Source organism: Mya arenaria, chromosome 5 (genome assembly GCF_026914265.1).
Source record: "Mya arenaria isolate MELC-2E11 chromosome 5, ASM2691426v1".
Lineage (NCBI taxonomy): Eukaryota > Metazoa > Mollusca > Bivalvia > Myida > Myidae > Mya > Mya arenaria.
Window position 1 is genome coordinate 75,443,548 of NC_069126.1, and position 22,762 is coordinate 75,466,309.

The 22,762-nt window shown below is 34.9% G+C and overlaps 1 protein-coding gene across 2 annotated transcripts in view; it reads right to left on the reverse strand.

The window, feature by feature from the left end:
• The window catches only part of LOC128233563 (macrophage mannose receptor 1-like), a 43,139-nt gene extending 20,709 nt beyond the window's left edge, over positions 1 to 22,430 (reverse strand). Inside the window, exons 1-20 of one of the 2 annotated variants that reach the window (XM_052947296.1) lie at positions 22,193 to 22,430; positions 19,017 to 19,180; positions 17,272 to 17,408; positions 16,085 to 16,209; positions 15,536 to 15,632; positions 14,953 to 15,076; positions 14,462 to 14,577; positions 13,977 to 14,098; positions 13,214 to 13,343; positions 12,665 to 12,747; positions 11,627 to 11,758; positions 7,194 to 7,307; positions 6,310 to 6,342; positions 5,405 to 5,581; positions 4,924 to 5,040; positions 4,483 to 4,611; positions 4,140 to 4,181; positions 3,636 to 3,815; positions 3,164 to 3,345; positions 661 to 783 (exon numbers count right to left, since the gene is read on the reverse strand). In XM_052947296.1, the coding sequence (XP_052803256.1) occupies positions 661 to 783; positions 3,164 to 3,345; positions 3,636 to 3,815; positions 4,140 to 4,181; positions 4,483 to 4,611; positions 4,924 to 5,040; positions 5,405 to 5,581; positions 6,310 to 6,342; positions 7,194 to 7,307; positions 11,627 to 11,758; positions 12,665 to 12,747; positions 13,214 to 13,343; positions 13,977 to 14,098; positions 14,462 to 14,577; positions 14,953 to 15,076; positions 15,536 to 15,632; positions 16,085 to 16,209; positions 17,272 to 17,408; positions 19,017 to 19,180; positions 22,193 to 22,262 (2,397 nt within the window). In that variant the 5' untranslated portion in view covers positions 22,263 to 22,430. Of the gene's footprint in view, positions 1 to 660; positions 784 to 3,163; positions 3,346 to 3,635; positions 3,816 to 4,139; positions 4,182 to 4,482; positions 4,612 to 4,923; positions 5,041 to 5,404; positions 5,582 to 6,309; positions 6,343 to 7,193; positions 7,308 to 11,626; positions 11,759 to 12,664; positions 12,748 to 13,213; positions 13,344 to 13,976; positions 14,099 to 14,461; positions 14,578 to 14,952; positions 15,077 to 15,535; positions 15,633 to 15,689; positions 15,787 to 16,084; positions 16,210 to 17,271; positions 17,409 to 19,016; positions 19,181 to 22,192 lie in introns of both variants that reach the window. The other variant, XM_052947295.1, reaches the window with a different exon arrangement.
• Between the last annotated feature and the right edge of the window lie 332 nt (positions 22,431 to 22,762).

The window sequence follows — 22,762 nt, forward strand, 5'->3', positions numbered from 1 at the left end:
CTGAACTCAATGGTCATTGCGTAGCAATATACTACGAATATAAAAGCATGATAAAGGTAGCCCAACTGTATACTAACAACGAGTTTTAAAGCCAGATGTTAAAGCAGCTGAACTTGATATTCACAATGCAGTTTTAAACCTGAGCTATTAAAAGTGATAAAAGTAGCTGAATGCTAAGTTCAACAAGAGGTAATATATATATATATACATATTTAGATACTGACCAGTTTGAAGGATGTTACGTATTACAGAGTATGCTGAATGAAAGCTTCTCTTATGCATTTCATCTCTGCTTACAAAATTCTGTTTTTAAATACCTTCGCATCAGTCTAAAGCACATGTTGTCATCTTATTAAAATTAAAAAAACAAGTTAATATATAAATTATTATGTTAAACCTCCACAATGTCCCTCTAAACATATTTCTGGAATATAGTGATACTTTTGTGTTTCCTAGATTTGACATTGAACGGGGGGGGGGGGGGTGTTTTATTCAGAGTCTCCAAGCATTTGATCTGACACTAATCTATTTTAAGTTAAAAAAAAAGTAAAAAGTCCAGGATCAGAAAAAAATGCCCTGAGCCCCAAACAATCAATAACAAAACAGTATTTTTCCTTCAATTCATGAAATGTATAACATAATTGATTATGTTGGTCTTACAAATGCAGTGCAGCCATTGTTTCGAACCATCTGTGGTGTACCAGACGGGACTAGGGCCTTGTCGAGGCGGCATACGAAGCCCTGGGCAGGGTCTTCGCAAATGGCGTCATTCCACTCCCCGTTCTGCAAAAACATAATTCATTCTGGGAGTAAGATCCTTCAACCAAAAACAATGTAATGCAGTTCTCGGTTTGATTAAAATTGTCGTTGACAAGAGTCATTAAGTTCTACGTACAAGGCTGTAAAAGCCTCAGATCGAACACAAATATCATATTTCGGGGCTTGCCATGTTGGGGAAATACGAAATCCAAAATGATAAATGGAGTAATGTTGGTAATTTACTAAAAGTGGAAGAGTAATTTTGACAAAAAATGGTAAAGTAACCCGAAAATGAGGTAAAAGAGTCGAGGTACATTTGAAATTTAATGTTGGAATACTTTAGACAAACAATTCGTGGTGGAGTAATCTTGTACGTAAAAAGTAGCTATGCTTAAAATGCATTGGTGGTCTAATATGTGATATACATGTAGTACTTTGGTCACCAATAGCAATTAGGGAATTTTTTTGGATCGTAAAAAATACTTTGGTCATTTTCGAAAGTTTTGGATTATTTTCGTCGTTTTCAAAAGTGGTGGAGGACTTAAGTCCTTTTCAAAAGTGTTGGATTACTTCGCTCCTTTTCAAAAGTGGTGGAGTACTTCGCTCCTTTTCAAAAGTGGTGGAGTACTTCGCTCCTTTTCAAAAGTGGTGGAGTACTTCGCTCCTTTTCAAAAGTGGTGGATTACTTCGCTCCTTTTCAAAAGTGGTGGATTACTTCGCTCCTTTTCAAAAGTGGTGGATTACTATTGGCATTCAAAAGTGGTGGATTACTTCGCTCCTTTTCAAAAGTGGTGGATTACTTCGCTCCTTTTCAAATATGAAGGTGTACTTAAGTTCTTTTCAAAAAGTTATGGATTACTTCGCTCCTTTTCAAAAGTGGTGGATTACTTCGCTCCTTTTCAAAAGTGGTGGAGTACTTCGCTCCTTTTCAAAAGTGGTGGATTACTTCGCTCCTTTTCAAAAGTGGTGGATTACTTCGCTCCTTTTCAAAAGTGGTGGATTACTTTTGGCATTCAAAAGTGGTGGATTACTTCGCTCCTTTTCAAAAGTGGTGGATTACTTCGCTCCTTTTCAAATATGAAGGTGTACTTAAGTCCTTTTCAAAAAGTTATGGATTACTTCGCTCCTTTTCAAAAGTGATGGTGTACTTAAGTCCTTTTCAAAAGTGATGGTGTACTTAAGTCCTTTTCAAAAGTGATGGTGTACTTAAGTCCTTTTCAAAAGTGGTGGATTACTTCGCTCCTTTGCAAAAGTGAAGGTGTACTTAAGTCCTTTTCAAAAGTGATGGTGTACTTAAGTCCTTTTCAAAAGTGATGGTGTACTTAAGTCCTTTTCAAAAGTGATGGTGTACTTAAGTCCTTTTCAAAAGTGGTGGATTACTTCGCTCCTTTGCAAAGGTGGTAGAGGACTTAAGTACTTTTCAAAAGTGGTGGAGTTCTTTGGCCCTTTTCAAGTGTAGTTGAGTACTTAAGTTCTTTTCAAAAGTGGTGGAGAACTTAAGTCCTTTTCAAAAGTGGTGGTGTTCTTTGGTCCTTTTCAAAAGGGGTTGCGTTAGTGGTGGTGGTTTGGTCCGTGAGAAATAGCAGTGGCGTAGTTTTAACATTAAGAAGTAGTGATCGAGAATTTTGGATATTGAAAAGCAGAGGTGGGGTACTTGTGTCCTTACAAAAGTAGGGGCGTACTTGTGTTTTTTTTTATAAAAGTGGAAGAGTACTTGGGCCCTTATAAAATTGGTGGAGTAAATCAGTTTAATAATATGAAGTATTGGTGGAGTACTGTGGTCCTTAACTAAGAGTGGTTGAGCCTTTAACTTTTTAATGGTCATTAAACAATATCCGTGAAGTATTTTGGCCCGTGATGTGCACTTGAAATAAAATGCAACGGGAAGAACAGTATAGAAAAAGTGCGTTGTACGTTCTGTAGCATTTTTGAAACTAAAGAAATAATTATGGAATCACTTTCTAGTCATTTGTTGCTTCTTTCGACATTTTATAAATGTATAGATTTTTTGGACATAACATAAAAAAATCAAGATGGAAAAATGTGACACTTAAAATAGGAGTAAAAATGTAATTATGCCTCTATTCCAAATAGTGTTCGAATATATATGGACACAATACGACAAAACGCACTTTTCTCAAAGGTTAATAAAACAGTATGTTTTACAGGTAAAACCTTACAAGTATAATAAATTATGGCAGTGTGATCTAAGAGTTCGTGTGCCAAGTGGAACCAGTGGTAGACGCTATGTGGCAGTGCCCAATATTTTCCACCTTGCTTTACGTATAACATGATATGATAATTGTAAGGCATGTGTTATTACCTTAAAACGGTAGTCATTACTATGAATGTGTATAATCAATTTAAATATATAGATTCCAAACACTTTTTAATATTCATGTACCCTTGATATAGACGGCCACACGTGCATAGACACACAATCCTCTGCCCTATTGCCCCAGTTATTTGGTTCGCTACTGGCCCAGTTAGTGTACCCAACCTGTGATCCATCCGTCCACCGGAATTGCATCTGATTTCCGGCGTCCGTCAACCCAATCCAGAATTGGTCATTGACGGATGTTACCACTGGAAACGTGTGTTGCATATACAGCAATAGGCCATTGAAACATCGACATGCAAATATACATATTCGATAATTGTTACACTGCTCTTTAGTTTAAGATATATCTTGTTTTAATTAAGCTTTCAAAATTAAGCGTTACGAAAGACGAGGATATTTTGTATTGTATTGGTATTTGTATTTGTCATGCGCAAAAATAAATGATTTAACTGCGAACGTCATCTTTGGCATATATTTTCAAAACAAGTTACTATGCATAACAGTTCAAGAAACTTTGGCACAAGCATAAACTCACACGGCAGAAGGCTATACATGAAGTTCTGTTCCTGTTCGTTGCGGATACTTGCGAGATCTGACGTCATATTTTGACAAGTTGCACGTGCTTGCGCCCACGTGACGTTTGCGACTTTGATGAACCAACACACGTTCTGTTCCGGGTACCAATCGGCACTTGGGCAACCGTATATTTTACCACCTTGATGAAGACATATAAGAAACATAAACAGGGCCTTCGTCGGATACCCTGATGCACACTACGCTATGGTTCGTTGTGTACAGTGGGCGATTTGGTTAGGCAAATCTCGTAATCATGAATAAGCAATAATGAGGCAGTTTCATTGGCCCCCCACAGTACCAAATGCAGAGTCAGTTTATTGTATTCACAGGTTCTAGATCTGATATACCTCGCGGCTTGCTCTAAATATGTGAATTATGTCGTGCCGAGCTTGAAAAGGTTTATCAGCGTTGATTGTAAAAACAGTTCATAATTTTAACAGGATGTTTGTATCACGTAACTTACTTGGAATTGTTGGCGTTGTTGATGGAGCGGTTGTTGTTATCACTGAAATGTAAGTTTCAGGATCACGCTTGGTTTTAACAAAACAATGTATCAAACTTGTCATAGAATACATCAAACACAAACAGAAGGCATCCACTTAAGAGGTCTTCTCAAGCCTACTGCCTGATGTCAATCTTTGTGTAAATCAATGCGATTGAAGTATTAATTGCATATTTCTTGCATTAACGTTTTATAAATGCAGAAGGGCAAACGAGCAAATGACCAAGAAGCGCTTATATAGATACTAGGTTTTGTTTTACAGAGGATTGATTATTAACACTGTTTTCGAAGTTTGTTCACATACTCGAGCTTTTCTTTTTGCAGATGTAACCGCGCTGACTCGTACAAGTAACGTCATTCCAGCGTCCAATATTATCACCTCCCGCGACAAACTCCGTGCAATGCTCATGGCCATTGAAGTTGTTTGGTTCGCCTTACAACAGTACATATAAAACATGGTATTTGCTAGTAAACCTTACTCTTTCCATGGCAATTGACGTTTAACAATTTTGCGAAGAAAAGGGAATATATAGTTAATGATATTAGTTTTGTAATAGCTTGCAGTTACATAAGTACATTACAGATAACGAGAAATATCCACTACAAATATATTGATATCATGTTGAAACAAATGCTGTGAATACTTTATACATACGTTCTCATTATGCCTCAATATGAGTAATATAAATCTATGTATTCTTACTTAATATATACTTTTGGAAAGCAGAGCTAATATAAACCCTACCAGGAGACCAGTTGATGTAGCCGAAGCCAGATCCATCTAGCCAGTGATATCCTTTGTTTGGGGCAAGATTTGCGGCGCCTATCCACAAAGCCACTGACCGGAATGCAAACATGCGGTCTAGAAGAAATAAGAAAAACAAAAACAAAATATTTACTGGTATAAATAAAGAAAAGTATTGCATATAAGAAAAGGTGGGAGTTATTCATAGCATCGTTTCATAGTAATATGATACGGCAAGCTCGTATTCTTAAGCTGTCCAGCCAACGAATTTGATTACATAAAGCCACTTTTCCAGCGAGAAAATACATATATCGTCTTTAATAACCAATTATTTCAGACCCTTTTTTTTTAGTTTTTAGTTTGATTTATAATGACAGATGAAAGAAATGACTTAAGACATAACGGACATATCGCTAGTTCAACGTGTTTATTCAGTCATTTGCTACACTGTTTTGTTAACGCTTTGGCACACATTACTTACTTGCAAGGAAATTCTGTTCGTGGAAACTAGTTATGCTAGCCAGATCAGCAGAGTCGTTAACGCAAGTCGACCGCGCCATAAAGAAATTCAGGGATTGGTCAGAGAAGCGGTAACAGTAGCCAGTAATAGAGTCGAGCACATAGAAGGGGCCACACTCGCTGCTCCATGAAGCTGCACCTAAGTATTTAGAGAACTTCATCAATGGACAGGGTTATGATGAATATTGTATGTTTGATTATGCATGTGCGTTAAATGGTCATGCGAATGACTAAAACTACCATTCTACTATTTCAAAATGGTATTCTTCGTTATAACTATTTCTCAACTCTTAACAGCAACATAGAACAAAGTCGATGTTGTTGTAATCTATTCACTTAGTAATTCACACAGTAAAATATTAGGTCGAAATTGGCTGTTGATCATTGGTAACAGATATTGTATGCATATATACATGACGATTGGTCATACAGTTTGCTAGAGAAGATACAAGAGATGCAAGGTACAAGAATCTTTATTTAAAGTCGGATATGTGTTAACAAGAAACATTAGCTCAATTAGCTATTTTTCGACATACATAACATATAAAAAAAACAATGACCTTGAGACCTGGAATAAAAACCATATATGTTATATGCTTTATAGATAGATTGATAACTAAATAAATTATTTCAATAATATATAACGTATTTGAGCTATCCAGGGCAATTTGTTAAACAATGGATTATAGATGACATGTTTATAAGAAAGTAGTACGTATGTAACGGTATAAATGCATTCGGGTATAATAACTGTCCAATTTGTCATACAATGTACATGACGGTCAAATGGTAAATATATATAGGTAAACTATGATCAGGATAATTTAAGACACCAGCACAAGCTTAAACGAACGTAATACACATTACCTGTAGTAACTACGCCAGGTTGTTGGGTGGAGGCTGAAATATAAATAGTTTGATAGTACTGATGAATCAGGTAGAACGATTTTACCAGTGATTCGAATTATTCTGATATTCGTAATCGGTTATTTCTTTCCTGTCAGAAAAAGGATTCTTTACCAGGTATTGATAATGCTAATGGCTGTCTAATGTCATTATAAAGCTTGACTCATCCTTACGCCTCTGCTAGAAGACCTTTATTTTGTCCCTATTAAAGTGATTCTCTTATTCGAAATCAATACATGTTAAACAAACATCAATTTTGACTGATATTCATTTAATTACTCACTAAATAATGCATTGATGGAAAATATTAATTACTAATAACAAGATTGTTAACGTATACTTAATAGCTGAAAACACAAAAATATTAAATGATTGGTGAGTGCTTAAAGATTTACATTGATCTACTATCGTTTCATTAGGTAGAAATACGGTGTTTTCAGCTTCTTATTTGCAAAATAAATCGGTTTCCTTCATACGAACCATTGTTTTCGACATTTTTTCGTCCTTTTTGATATATTAAATTAATTGTAGATTTATTGTGGAAAATCTTATTTAGGGGTAAAAGTGCATCTTTAACTTTCGTAACAATGTTTTCAATTATGACAGAGGTGTAGTGCTTCAGTTGGACCAAATCGTGGTCGACGAGGGTACATATTGAGCCTGAAAACGATCTTTCTATTCTGATAGAGTAGAATATATCCTCGACAACGACAATGAATTGCGTCTTTGGCACATAGCATATTTAGCATATGACTTATTTGCGGGTGTGTTTTTACCACGATTGTACAGCATAGGTTTAACATATAATTGCTCTTCTCGTGTTTGAGTATTATTTAACTTCGTACCACCAGGTGGACTTGTTGGATAGGTAGGAGCGATACCAAGGCCGATCTCGCAGATGAAGGAGTTGTTCTCGCTGTTACAACCGGTTGACTGTATCCACGTCCCGTTCCTGTCGTCTGGAAAACAAATAACAATTAGACCTAACGTTAGCACCGTTAGTACCCACGGTACACTATATAGATGATGAAGCAGGTAGCGCTGTCGCATACAGGGGTATCCGACGATGAAATTATAGGCGTTGCCCCAAATATTCGTTCAATTACATTTTTTACATTTTCAATTACAGAATAGTCAATTGTTTGTTGAACGTCATACATAAAATGGGAGTATTTATTCATTAACTTGGAAATCGCTGAAATCGTTTCCAACATATGAACGTATATGTGTTGCGCCAAATAAACGGTCAAACAGATTCTACATTGCCAATAACAGAACAGGCTATTAATTATTGAATGGTAAATAGAAAATGAGAGTATTTATTCTGGAACAAATTTAACAGCTTATAATAAGTGAACACATATCTTTATAATCAAACAATTATAGTTTTTGTTTCTAATTTACAGATGTCCGCTAACGTCGTTTGTATGGTTATGCTCTAAACGGTTGAATATTATTTTATTATCTACGCCTTTTTATGATAAGCATTAACAAAATAATTTTCAATATTGAAACCGTGAATCATTCCGTTTCAAGCCTATTGTTTCTTTGTTCTATTATTTGAAGAAACACCTTCATAAATCATGGTTTTGTTAAACACACCTAAATGTCCGCTCTAGATTTATGCGACGTTTGAATATCAAAAAACGGATAAACTTGGCGTATTTGTAATCTAACCAGTTAAGTTATAAGTTTAAAAATTAGATATTGTGATTGTAATTTTAAGTAGGATTATCGTGATATATTTATTTTGTATAACATAACGCTAACTATTGAATGACAATTCAAAACGCATGTCGCAAAACGGTACGAAAACGTTCAAATTAATGACAATGTACGAAGGCAGAGCTAAATCTTAAGTCATATTTCATATGAACATTTAATAGGAATATTATTTGATTTTGTACCGTAATTTTGTAAATTTATTTAGGAATTAAATTGCCAATTATCAGCCGTTTTCAACAGAAAGTGAGTGTTTAACATAACTAATACTGTGTCGCACTGGCTCGAATTTGCCCAAATTTTATGGGATAGTAACGTAACGTCACACTGCGTCAATAAAACGTGTCTTAATAATTATGGATACGAACAGTAGGCTTATCATATAAATAGCATCGTTATCTATGTGCGTGATTAAATCACTAAAAGGAACATTGTATAATTTGTTTCAGATTTCGACAAACCACCGGCGTTTGCGAGTAATTCGGAAAGAACACAATTGTAAAAGCAGAAAAAGCAATTGAGACGCAAACATGAACAAGAATTATCAAAAAAGTAACAACATAAACTTCAACAACATATTGTGAAAGGTACATTTTATATAAAAATATTGTTTGATTTTATATAAAAAATGTACATTAGTAAAATCAGGCTATTTGATTACTTCCTTATATAAATAGCTATGGTAAATGTTAACCGTAAGATAAAGGGCTTTGAATGAAACAACCAATCTACTGCAAAACAGACCGCGCGTTTTCGAACTGGCTGGCTGGCTAATGTTGTTCGCAAATCCGTAATAATCATTTTATCATTTTGAGGCTGAATTATTTACGCTGATTTAAGGACATTCTACATAAAAATGAATTGTGTGTCTCAAAGTTTATTACGGACAGTTATACCGAACAATCTATACAATTTAAATCTCCTATTAAATGCATTCTTACATGTCCGCGGGACATATGTACATTCAATAACCACGAACCTGTTGCTTCGTATACATGCATTTCCATTTTTATAAAATTAGATGCAAGTAACATCATGGGCTACTCTGAACGACATTAAAGACGAATACGCAAGGCGATTGATGCTGATGAACGGAGAATCAAAGCAAGGTATTTTCCCACTTGAGATGTATATCTTTATTATTTACATGTATTTTTCACTTTGGTACAGGTACAAGTATTTTTACAGTAATATACTGGATTTATATAATGTCCATAGTAATCTGTGACAATTATATATATTTCATAACCCATCATATTTTAAATTTGTTTTATACTCTTGTGAATTTCTTAATGTTTTGTTTCGATAATCTTCTTTTAAATATACATGCATATTGTAATGTATGTATATATTCCTATGTCGCACTGCACTACATTTCCGCAATGGAAATACAAAGAGTGAACAGTTAAACGGTGGATATCCGGTTTTCGAACGCAGTGCTAAATGATTGCAAGAACACTCTGTGAACAGCCCGGAAAGGCCTGTCTGGATAGAAAGTGTGTTAAGTGTGGCGTTCCACAATATCTGTTCTCGCCAAACGAGATGGACGAAAGTGAGCAGGCTCCCGAGATCGAGTGGGAGCGCTACGAATATCAAACAGTTAAAAGTAAATCAAATATGTTAAATCGGAAGCTTATTCTTGTCAAGAAAACTACTAAAGTTGGTTCATTGTTTAAGCACATGCTTGAGCTTCTGAAGTCATACCCTCGTCATCCATTTAATTCAGAATGGCAGAACAAGCAGGCAAAGTTTATAATGAAACACATACCAGAAGGCGACGTGATTGATAGCAATACATGACTTTTCCGAAAACTATCGATGCACAACGCAAAAAGAAATGCAAAGCACTTACTTTCAAAAAACGGAAGTGACAATTCATGTAACTATATTACACAGGCATCATGTGCAGGACGGAAAATTGGATCTGGATCGAAAAATTCAAGAACAGTTTTTCGTTATATCACACCAGATTTGAAACATGATCACCACTTCACATATTACGTCCAGCAATCCGTAATCGAATACTTGAAAAGTATTAACTATCCTTTAAAGACAGTGCATGAATTTACTGACGGATGTGCTTCCCAATATAAAAGCCGCCATTGTTTCGGCAGTTTAAACATTGCCACCAAGGAACTTGGTGTTCCCTTTATAAGAAACTATTACGAGACTGCACACGCCAAGGGACCACAAGACGCAGCAGGTGGGTTGCTTAAACAGACTGCTGATATGGCTGTGTTGAGAGGTCAAGTAGTTATACAATCAGCAGAAGATTTTTACAATTTTGCTTGTAACACATTACAAATTCCATCTTCAAACGCAAAATGCAGTAAACGAATTTTCAAATTCGTCGAAGAAATACCAAGGAACACGGTAAAGTACTTCCAGCCTGTGAGTCGTGTGAGAACAATACACCAAATAATTTCAACTTGTGGTACACAAATGACTGTACGTGACCTCTCGTGCTACTGTGACGAATGCATAACCGGTAACTATTCGCAATGTGAAAACAGGAACAATGTTGGGCAAATTGACAACATAAAGCTAACAATACAACGTAACACCGCAAACATTGAGACTGAATATAACGGGTACGAACATACACCTATCTATGACTTAGTAAGCAGCGGGGATGTTATTGCTGTTAAAGCTGTTGATACCGATTATTACCTTCTGCGTGTTGCACAGGCAATGTATACATTACTGAGTACGGAAACAGATGATTTTAGAACTACTTATGAAGCTGGAACACGGGTGATCATGGGAAATTATTTCTGTAGAAGAGGACGTTCGATTCTCAATTATAAAATTGACAAGTTACACAAAGCTTTGGTGCCAGCATATTCCGTTGTTTATATTTGTTCCGAGCTGAATTGCAAAAGTGCAGCAACTGTCACATTGCCAGAAACTGTCCATATGTCAATACTGGCAAGCCTCGAACAGTAATTATAAGTAATAATAATGTACAAACTCAAACAAATTGCGACATTGTAATCATTTGTATGTTTTATGCGTTATTCATAGTGTAAATGAATTTCAAAGTGTGCTTGTGTTATCAGTATTATTGAGTTTATTTTTCTTTAAAACTTATATTTTTAACACCGTCTCAATATATTATTTAGTAGCCTAAGCATCGTAATAAAATGCTGATTTCTACTGTATATTAAAAGCTTTTTCAATATTGTTATGAATGTACTTATGTTATGCATGTCCATAATTTGCAAAGGAAACGGTAATAAACGTAAACATGCATGATAACAACGTTTTTTTTGTTCGCAACGTCAGTTTCCGACGTGACGCTTACGCGTATCACCAGTGAACGTTACGTCACGTAACGTACAAACAACGCAGACATACCACACAGGCATATTTATATATTTGCAAATGCACGTTTGGTTCAAAGCATTAAACAATTCACGGAAACAGAATTTAACATGCGTGATGTTAAAACTGTAAGAAAAATGATACAAAAGCTACACATTAACTTTGGTTAAGTCAGTCCGTCAGTCTAAAAGGAAGTTTAAAACATTATGATAAAACATAAAATATGCCCTACTTGTAAAAATTACAAAGCAGTCGAGACCAGTGTGGTCCGTCATGGGTTGACCTCCAAGGTTGTCGAAATCCTGGTAAGGTGGTGTCTGGAATCCACTTCCGTCACTCCAAGTCCACTGAGCCATAGACGCGTCTGTAACACAGTTCATATTGTCTCCTTATGTGGTCACGCACGCATGCACGCACGCACGCACGCACGCACACACGCACGCACGCACACACACACGTTTGTACACAGAGTGTTCTCTTTTGTGTTTACATATGTGTTTACACAGATTCATACTGTTTCAGTGGAACCGCCGTTAGTAGCACCAAGTTCAGTGAGCCAATAAAATCCGTTGTTTGCAGAGGAAACAATGTTAAAATATATTTATATAAGGCAGAGTTTAAATCAATAAAAAGATATGTAAACATACCAAAATATTTTTTTACAATCGTTGTATGATTCACTGATTAATTATTTATCGTCTTCAGCCTGTGTTTGAGAAACAGACACATAAATAATTTAATAAAATGTCATAAATTATCGTTGATATACCTTTTTGTGAGAACATTTGTCTGTAATGGCTAAGCATTACATTTGCATTACTTTCACCAGCATTCCGTTTATGATACATTTTAACAAAAAAATCTTGTTTGTGATTTTATGTTCTATGTCTTTGGCGTTTACCCAGTACCATTAAACCGCATTTATGTTTAAACTTTTTGCTACTGAGCTTGTTTCTGTAGCCTTTCGCATAAATATTGAGTCAGACTTGTTGATTCATTACTGAATACGGGCCCTCTTCCTAGTGATTCACTGACTTTATTCGCTCCAAGTCCACTGTGCCAGAAACGCATATTTAGAAGTGATCAATATTTGATGTTTCCTAAAGTGTGCATATGCGGTTATTATGTGAGTATAACATTTATATTGTGTTTCCAATATTGTTTAAGAAACACATATTAAAAGCGACACCGTTGACTTTAAGTACTGTACGTCAACATTGCCATCATCAATGTGCACCAACAATCTTCAAAATAATGTAAAACAAAATACCTGATAGGCCAAGCCAGATAGCGCTTACACGCAGGGCTCCGAAACCAGAAATCTGACTGTTTATAAACTGTTGTGTGGCGTTCCTAAAAGGAAATAAGGGAGATAATAAGTGAAAGGAATGCGTTGAAACAACAGAGAAATACAAAAATATGAAATTACATGCTAATACTGCAAAAAAAATGTCATTTAAAGTATAGCATTACTAAGTCTTTTATATCCCTTTTCTTTAATGCTACAAGCAAACAACATCTACTGTAATTTTGTTTTTATTAAAACAACATTATCAATGCAACAAGAAGTGAAACACTAAAAAGAAAGCATTGGCTGTTTCATCGTGTTTCAATAGAGTTGAACTTAGCTTATGCAAAACTATATGGTCAAACCCCGTTGGCCCGAACTGGATGTAAAGGACCAATTTCTTTAAACTTAATGTAAGCATTCCCACTTGGCTCGAATTTCCCGTGGCTCGATGTATATTCGCCGGTGCCTGGGAGTTCAAGTCAAAGGGAATCGACTGTATCTGTACATGTATCATGAACGCAAGTTTACGTTTTAATTGTAAGTAGGATGGCATTTTGTTGTTGACAGTAGTTGACCGCGGAGCTGTACGAGAGCTTAATCCGGTTGTTGATCTGGTAACACTTCTGTCCATTACGTATCCAGCCTGCCGCGCATCGCCCTGACAGAAAAAGGGTACGGTTTATAATATTAAAATTGAACTTTACTCAGACGTATATCAAGAGTAATGATTTGAAAAGATGAGCATTGTTATGAAGTTTTCATCACTACATTGATATTTCTTGATACAATATCTGTACTTAAAGCATATCTTTAAAATCTCTATTTAATACAGTTTGAATTCTCTTTTTGAAACCAGTCAGAGCATCAACGAAAAAAACATTATCAACATTTGCCGGTGGATCTTATATATCGATGTGAATGTATAGTAATAAAGACAACAGAATAGGAAAAAACCCGGTTTATATTTTTTTGTCTGTACTAGATTTAAAAACTAAAACACGGTGAATCAGAATGTGAAAAGTCACAACAAGCTATAACTATTCTTGACATCGCAAACAATCTGCTTAATTCTAATTCACAACCACGAATCTGTTTGCTACAAGAAATAAGTAAAAACTGTCCATTGTAACAGTTTTAATTTCTAATGTTTTCTATTGATTATATTTGTGATTTTTAGGAAAATGCAACTAATTTATTATCGATCTTTTACTAGTTTTATATTCGCAACCTCATTTATGTGCGAAAAGTCGAGTTCATTAAAAATGCACACTATGGACAGTATAATTCTTACCCTGCTCCTTCTGGCAGATCGAGAATGCAGGCACCCCGCAGTTCATCATTTGCCAATTATTCCGAACTCCGGCTACACCTGTTGAGTGGTTTGCGATCACACACGCATTGGTACCATTGGAACTGCGGGAAATAAAGGTATAATGTAACAATGATGATGATGACGACGACGACGGTTTTCATGCTGCTAATGTAGTTGATAAATATGTTACTGATAAATGATGTTATTGATAAATGATGTTAAATGATTGATGATGATGATGAGGAGGAGGAGGAGGAGTAGGAGAAGGAGGAGAATGAGGACCATAGCATGAATCTGGTATTGTACAGTAAATGGAAGTCAGACGGACAAACCCAGTAGCCAAACAAGTAACAATGTCCCTGTTTAAAGACAATGTAATGCCGGACATACACTAAACCAGTGTCACACAATGTACAAAAGTACGGGACAGACAACACACGAATACAAATGTCAATCATATTTACTCTACAACAGTCTGGAGGGCGTTGTTTGTGGTCTGCATTCCAAGCCAATAAGCATGTAGGACGTCCAAGTCTTTGTTGCTTATTCCCACCCACTTGAAAGCGTAGCCGAATGGTGCCTATTATAAAAGATAAAACAATCGAAATCGAGTCCTAAAGGATTGCAGCTGAAAGGTATTCTCTTTGCAAACAGGAAACTCGTTCAAATTATGCCAAAGGATCAGTCAGTTGTCAAAAACAGCTGCTTTAGGGCAATACAAGCAAACAAATCATAATATGTATCAGCAAATATAGGAGTATTTACAACCTTGCTTATTCTCAAAATAGCGTTTAGCCAGGTCCTTGTCAATTTCGATCTTTTATAACAATATAGTCGGGATTTTCATAATAGCAACGTTATCTCGGTTGGTCAAATGAATCAGTCTAAGAGATAAAGGTGATTTGTTTTACGAAGGATGTTTTGAATAGGGAGCTTAAAATAACAGTCAAGTTACCGGTTTTGCCCGAAGACCTATCCACATGTCCGCTCTTCTTGCCTCAATGAAATCCCAGAGATGTTGCTCCGTTTCGTCATCCTCTATTACCATTAGGTCTGCATTATTCGCTTGACAGTTAGCTCTACAATATGAACAATGGAACAATACCATACGTGTATTTTTTTTTATTTCGAACGGTACTGTCTGGTTACAAATTGTAAATGCATATGAGCAACTCGTCAATCTTTTCAAAAGATAAGGTAAATTTATGTATGGTTTCTATAGTTATGTTTCGGCTAGTTACTGAAATACACAGGCAAAATTTTACAGAATATAACGTGTAGGTCTAAAAGTTTAATTCTGTATGTAGAGTCTACATTTGGTGTTGCATATGTTTGTTTTTGCTATACATAATGCGTGTCAGTGTAATACTTAACGCTGTATTTGGATACTAGTGTACTGTGCTAATATCAGTTAGTGCTTCGCATGAGTAACCAGTAGTGCTTTAAGTTTACCGAATACGTGCAAGAAAAGCTCCAAGCGGTACAAATAATGATTGATTGTGAACTTGATCGTCTGCTTTTTATATATTTTAGGATACCTAGCATCCTCCCATGTTAGCGACTTTCTTACGATCAGGTAACATTTGTTTCCCATAACCTCCCAGGCTCGTGTTGCATCGCACCAGAGAACACTAGCTGCAATGCACACACACACATGTGGAGATAACAAACATATTTACACTTATGCCCTACCTAGCGTCGTCCCAGGCAAGAAGTTTTGGTGTAACCTTGTAGCACTTGTTTCCAATTGCCTCCCAGCCCCTCGTCGCGTCACACCATACAACACTTGCTGCAAGTTGTAATTAAAGAAAGAATCGAACAATTCTTTCCGACCATACTTTTACCAGGTGATTGAGTCCCTCGTATTAAGATGATACAGTTTATGTTGGTTACAACGTTGGGGTGATATGTTGAGGTTTACGTAGGCAAAATCAATTAATCCTATCTCCTTTTTGCATCAAAACAAAAACAACAACACCATCAAATCAAGGTATACAACTTATATTAATAATATGTGCCGTCAATCTATACATACTTAGTCATGATCATGGTAACTTAGTGCAGTTTCCCTATATGAAACAACTCACTTCTAGCCCGTTCGCATATAAAGTACTGATTGGTGTCACAACTCCGGTGTTTTAGATTTCCATTCAGTGTTTCCACACACTTGTTGGCGGGGTCATAATGCTGGGGCTCGCCTGGTACCCATTGGCTAAACAATAAGAACAATAAATGTCACATGAAAATAGTATTTTGCATAGGACAGCCGAAGTCAAAATAGTTTTTTTTATAATTTTTCTGAACAATTAAATTCTAAAGATGTTACATATTAATATCTAAAATACGGATTTAAAACCACCCCATTTATCTTGCAAATCGAAGACAATCTAATCATTTTAGATCTCGGCGTTTCAACAATACTCCTGGACTAGGAGGGAATACTCCTGGATTAGGAGCGAGTACTCCTGGACTAAGAGCGAGTACTCCTGGACTAGGAGCGAATACTCCTGAACTAGGAGCGAGTATCGAGTTTTGCTGCCTATATGCTTAATTAAATACATACGGCATTGACCGGGAATGGGGGATAGCATGTTGTCTCTTGTTACTATGTTAATATTTCCTAATATGAGGGGATATTACAATCTTTTTCCCATCCAGCAATCCGTTATAAAGTTTATTGATACAAGAGCATGCGCTTTGGGTCCCCAACAAAGAATAAGACCATACATGACATTGTATAGTTTTAGAGATTATAAAATCGATCCAATTATTTCTTATTATGAAAGAGACATGCCATTTATATAAAATATGAACGCATCAATGTTACTTTGCTTGGTTTATATATATGTTTTGTACTAACTGTTAAATAATCGAAAATCTCTATGAAATAAACAACAACAACAACAAACACACATTGCCTTGGAAGCGATGGAACTAATGCTTTTAGAACTTGTAGCCAGCCTATTTTTTATTTTTGTGCGATACGTTTATATGTAGAATTTGTATGTTTTGATATTTACAAATTTATTACAAATGCCTTGCAGATTGTAGAATTTATCTTTATCAACTAAGGACCTTATTCCTAAAATACTGGGTTGCTTTTTTCGTTTATCACAAGGTTTGGATCCTATATAAGAATGCTAAAATATTGATGGACCAGATTCAGTGTTTAAATATTATGATGTTATTAAAATGCTTTACTTTTTATTTTTCGACCTTTTTTTCACTCTCTGTATAAAATACATGTAAGACTTTAGAACGATAAAAAGGTTACAGAAATGTTTGAGTGACGGGGGATTGGTCCAGCCAGATCTGTGCCGTCTGCGCTACGTTGTCTTCCATACCAATCCACCACTCGTGATGGGTGGGATAATACCTCTGATAGTTGGATACTAGCCCGAATATCCACGTCTGAAATAGGACGTTAATGTTTTATATCAAAACAAAGAAACGGTTGCTGTTTGTATTCCTTTGTATTATCGGAGAAGACCGAATATGTTCAAATTTGTAAACATGCTGAATACAACGAAAAAATACTAACTACACAAAAAAGCATCTTATTTGATAAAGGCAAATAAAGTAAGAAACTCTTCAATCAACATTCCTGTGTGATATGTTACATTTTATATTATACACTCTCATGTCAATTCACTTATTATTCTGCTTTCTGTGTTTGTATCATTATCTATGTTATTGTTTGACTGTATACCATTTACCTACATGTATGTTTGAAAAATGTGTAATTGATAATAATTAAGCTGTACATGTTAACATCAGAATAAACTTTGTGTTATGTTATGTTATGTTAAAACCAATGCATGCATTAAAGCAATTATGCCCATTAACTATTTTGATTTACAAATGTTATCATTTAGATTCTTGCATACCGGACGAGTGTTTCCGGCCATGTGACCAGTGCTGGAAAAAACCATCTTACATACCCCATGTAAGGTGAGTCACGCGCAACAACGCGTCACTTCTTATTTCTTTTATTGTATGGTTTATGAAAAATATATTATGCCATTTCAATACAGCGCAATCAAATACATATGTTTGCAAGACTTTTAATTAAAATTGAAAATAAATAATCGTAAAAAAACGCTCTTTTTAGTAATTTAAAATTTCTGCGCTCTATGACGTCAGTAAACAACGCCGCACGCGCTTTTTGGTATAATTGTGCCAAAGTTCGTTTTCTACGTCATTTTTTCCACAAATTGATAAATTAAGATATATATGCAAGAAAAAATATCAATCATGTTTTTCCGGTCCGGATCGAAAAATCCGACCCTCGGGCACGCTGCGTTGCCGGTAACTCGGCAAGCCTCGTGCCCTCGGGTCGGGTTTTTCTATCCGTACCGGAAACACATGATAGATACTTATATGATTACGCTAAATCATTCATATTTATTGGCTGCTTAAACTGAATGAATTATAAAGACTGTTCCTGCTTTAGTAATATGAGTATACGTAAATATATCATTTGAACATAAAGAGTAGTGACAGGTGTAAAAGACCATAAAATGTAAGAAAAAACGAACATATTGCAGGTAATACACAAGCAAGAAGTTTCTTGAGCAGCACACTTACACGTATATTCATGATACTGTTCTCACAGCCTAAGTAAGATCTATAAAGAAACTCTTGAGGTGAAAACGGGTTTCTTGACGTCATATCATTTAAAAGTTATATTCATTCGATTATTTGTCTTGGTAAAACAGTCTAACACTATCAAGTCGTAACTTTTAAAACTGTATGTTTATACTGGACAATAAGTAACTGACAAAGACTTGCTGAATTAGTTGCCAAAGTAGAAAACAAAAAATCAAATCAACTCCACAAAAAGTCATAAGAAACGATTACAAATAAAATTATGTATACAGTCTACTCCTGATCCGTATAATCGTGTTTTATAATGAGATTTTGTAGAGAAATGTACTGTCGACATGTTCATATGCTTATATCCGAATGCTTATTCTAAATCCGAACTTATATAACATTTGTCCAACTAAACTGTCTTACCTTTTCTTGCAAACTGTCAATCTTGAGTAGCGATCCTCCCATAGCATGACAGAACTTTTGAGCCTCCAAGAAGGTCCTCTGTATCTTGTTGGTGACCAGATAGCAGGGCCATGTTGGGTCCCCCTGTTTTGTCTGCCAGCCCCAGGGGCAACTTGGTCCTTGACCTGAAGTGAATCGTGCAAAATATTTGGTTAGCGGGGAGGGTTGTTGGATGTGGTTTTATTAAACGCCAAATATTACCAATATCTCATGCAGTTATATATCGTGTTGCAATTCATGACACTAACCTTACTTTATGACAAATTCAAAATCTTCAGATAATGTTATACTCCAAATAGTACGGCAAAGCAATCAAATAAAAACTGAAAGTTGAAACTATGCTTAAGTCCAGGTAGTGTAAGTACAGAGACCATGGGAGATCATTGTTGGAATATTGCGCTGGTTAAAGAACGATTTCATTCCAGCGCTATGGTATATAGAACATAAATCCAATATGGACTTAAATGACATAGAGTAGACATGAATATAACAATCAAAACATTTACACATTTCATATGTCGACTGGACTCATAAGAGAGTAGTCTTTTAAAAATATTTTAAAATTTGCAACATCTTTACATCTGACTGTTTTGAGTTACGATGAAGAAGTGATACATATTGATATACATCGGCGCAATATCGATATTTGCCTTGTTTTTTATCAAAATCATACGCATTTAAAAGGTCACAACAATCAGTTGCATTGTGTATGAAATGTGAAACAAATACGTTTTCGACAAGTTTACTTTATTTGGCGTTAATATGCCCAACATTTGCTCAAAGTTAAAAATTGCCCCACGTGGGCAAATTTGCCCCAGAGGTATTTTATGACGTGTTAATATGGCATTTGAGAAAATGATCATTTTATATAAAATGCATACGGTTGAGTTACGACGTCCTTTAAACATGTGGAATTCACTAAGCGGTATTATACTGCAGTAATTTCGAGAAAACAAAGAATTGTGTGTGTATATCAAACCAACTATTATAAGACTGTCGTGTTTTTTTTTTCATTTCATTTATTCAAACAATAAGTACAAAGTATATACAGATCAAGCAAAGTAACATTTTGTACGTAAACATTTGCTATATAGTGTAGTTCTACTTTTTTAAATAATAAAAAATAATTTGGTCTTCATGTACAGTACAGTTCAAAGAATAGACAAAACAACTATATAATTAATACTTTCTAAGTTGATGATCTTTTGTTGAGTGATTTATGATTTTAGTGATTTAGCCTCACTCAATAATAAAGCGTTTTATATTATATCGCTTTAAACGCCGAAGAAATATCCACGGTTTCAATGAAAAGAAAAACAATAATTACAAAAAAATAAAATATTCTAGTAAAGCTTTGTTATAAATGTAGTTATAATAGAAAACGTTCTACAACTGTCCAATTAATTTTTCCTTTATCGGATAATTGTGTGTTCTTATAAATGTTCAGATCCAGATTGTCATAAAATATTTATAGTGTTCGTGTTCATGCAAAGAGAAGGTAAAAAAGACATGAACATTTCAATCCGTTATGAAAACAGTGTGCCGCGAAGAAACGTTTCATATATTTATTGAGTATTCATGACCTTTTTACTCATTCGTTTTTAATGAATCAATTATTTACTGTAAAATTCATCAGGGCCAAATCATTGTTGTTGCATATTTGTCCCTGAGGGTAAATTTTGTCATATAAGATAGTCGTAGTAAATGGTGTACGACATTTGCTCATTTAGTTTTGGTTTTCACAATTTAAAAAAGTTTAACATGGCAAGTAAGTCCACGAAAAGTATTAGTCAAACATGAAAGAAAATGGCCATTTAGGAAGTAATGATACAACCATGTATATTAAAACGGTATATAGTAATACATTTTGCCACAAACACTATTTTCAATATCAATATGCTACAAATTAATACAAACCAGTACTTGCAGGTGAATAACATGTTATGTAATTAATGTTTGAATATATATTTTCTTGACGCATATATAACGGAGTTGAGTGTTTCGTTTAAAAAGGTGTTGTTTTTTTCCGGGAAGAGTTTTTAAGCGGTTTTCTTTAAAAGAAAAATCAAATAAATAATACATCTTTATTCTTCTGTTTCGAAATTCTTTTTTTTTTAAATATGAAATGTTTAATCCACCTTATGACCGTGAACAGAGTTGTTAAAGCTCGTAATGAAGTTTGTCCTCCTGATATAGCCTAAACCTTGCATTGTAAAGTGATAAATTTGATAACGAAAATCTCATTTCTTATATGAAGGATTTCAAACGAGATACTTAAGAAATAAACATGAAACGAAGTGAAAGATAATATTTTCAAACTAACTGCAGTGAAAACAGGCATTTTTTGGGTGACAATGCACATGCAATGATAACGCTTCATATTTGTGTTGAAAGTGATAACCGTCGATATAAAAATATATTTCAAAATAAGTTGTTTTTTTTTCCTATTTTGTTCAAGCGGAAACCTAAAAAGATTCTCTATCATACGTTCGATGGGGAGAACTATTTCGTATATTAAATCATTTCTTTAAAATATGCTTTATTTGCAACATTTGGTAGTATATACATATATTCAAATCCGTTGCACATCAATGCGTTTTATTTACAAGTACCAAATAGAATGATTATGTTGAATCAAACGCTTAAAAAACTTGCCAGTGACCTATTGGAATGTGAACCATGACAATATATAATTGTAACGTTCATGTTCAGACTCAGTAGCTCAAAGGGCTCTTGAACGACATTAAGAAAGATCAGATATCATTAAATTTTGATATGGCATAGTTACGGTACATTAAGTACACGATAGATAACCTTCTGATTTTGAAAAGGATTCAGTGAGGTTAATGGTGAAAAAGTTTTATTAAGAACAAACAAATCTTATCAAAAATAAATATAATACCCATGTAAAAATGTTCTGTATACCTATCAAAATTCAGATTATAGTGTTTAACAATATTTTGTTATTAATTAATGGCCACTCATTTGTTAACATGTGGGTATTTGATGTCCAAGAAGCAGCAGTAAAAACAGCCAATTAACATGAGCAAATATTAGAATATGCATGATATTGATTTTTTAATTATCACATAATTATATTGTATGTTATTTACGAATATAAGTGTAAACTATCTTACCTTGAGCTTTTGTTATACATAGAATAATACAAACAGCCGTTAATGTGAACATATTGAGATTTATCCTCATTATTATGAAGTGAATTACACAATTATAGAATGACCGTTTATGTTGTCCGTTATTTCTTTTAAATTAGAAATATAACGTAGCTTGTCAACATTTATTATTGCATTTTTTTCTGCAAAACAAATAGCATTTCACTACAAATTCATAATCAGCCTAATCCCACCCCTTATGTGACCGAACATGACACATGCAAAGAGATGGTAAACAATAGATAACAAAATAACTGAATATGGATAGTTTCCCTTTCATATACACATTGAACGCACCAAGGGCAACAACTCAGCAACGTTATCACTCAGATATCCGTTATCGCGGGGCGAAAGTCAAGGATTGTACGAGTAAACACGAGCGAGGCTCGGCAGGTACGGAGATAAATAGAGTGGGTGAACTCGGGATCTTAAGAAACCGCAATGTATCATTATTATCTCAGGTGCACCCGTTAGCCTCCGATTAAATTATCAAAATATTGGTATGTCATTCATCAAGATGGTTATTTAAGTTTC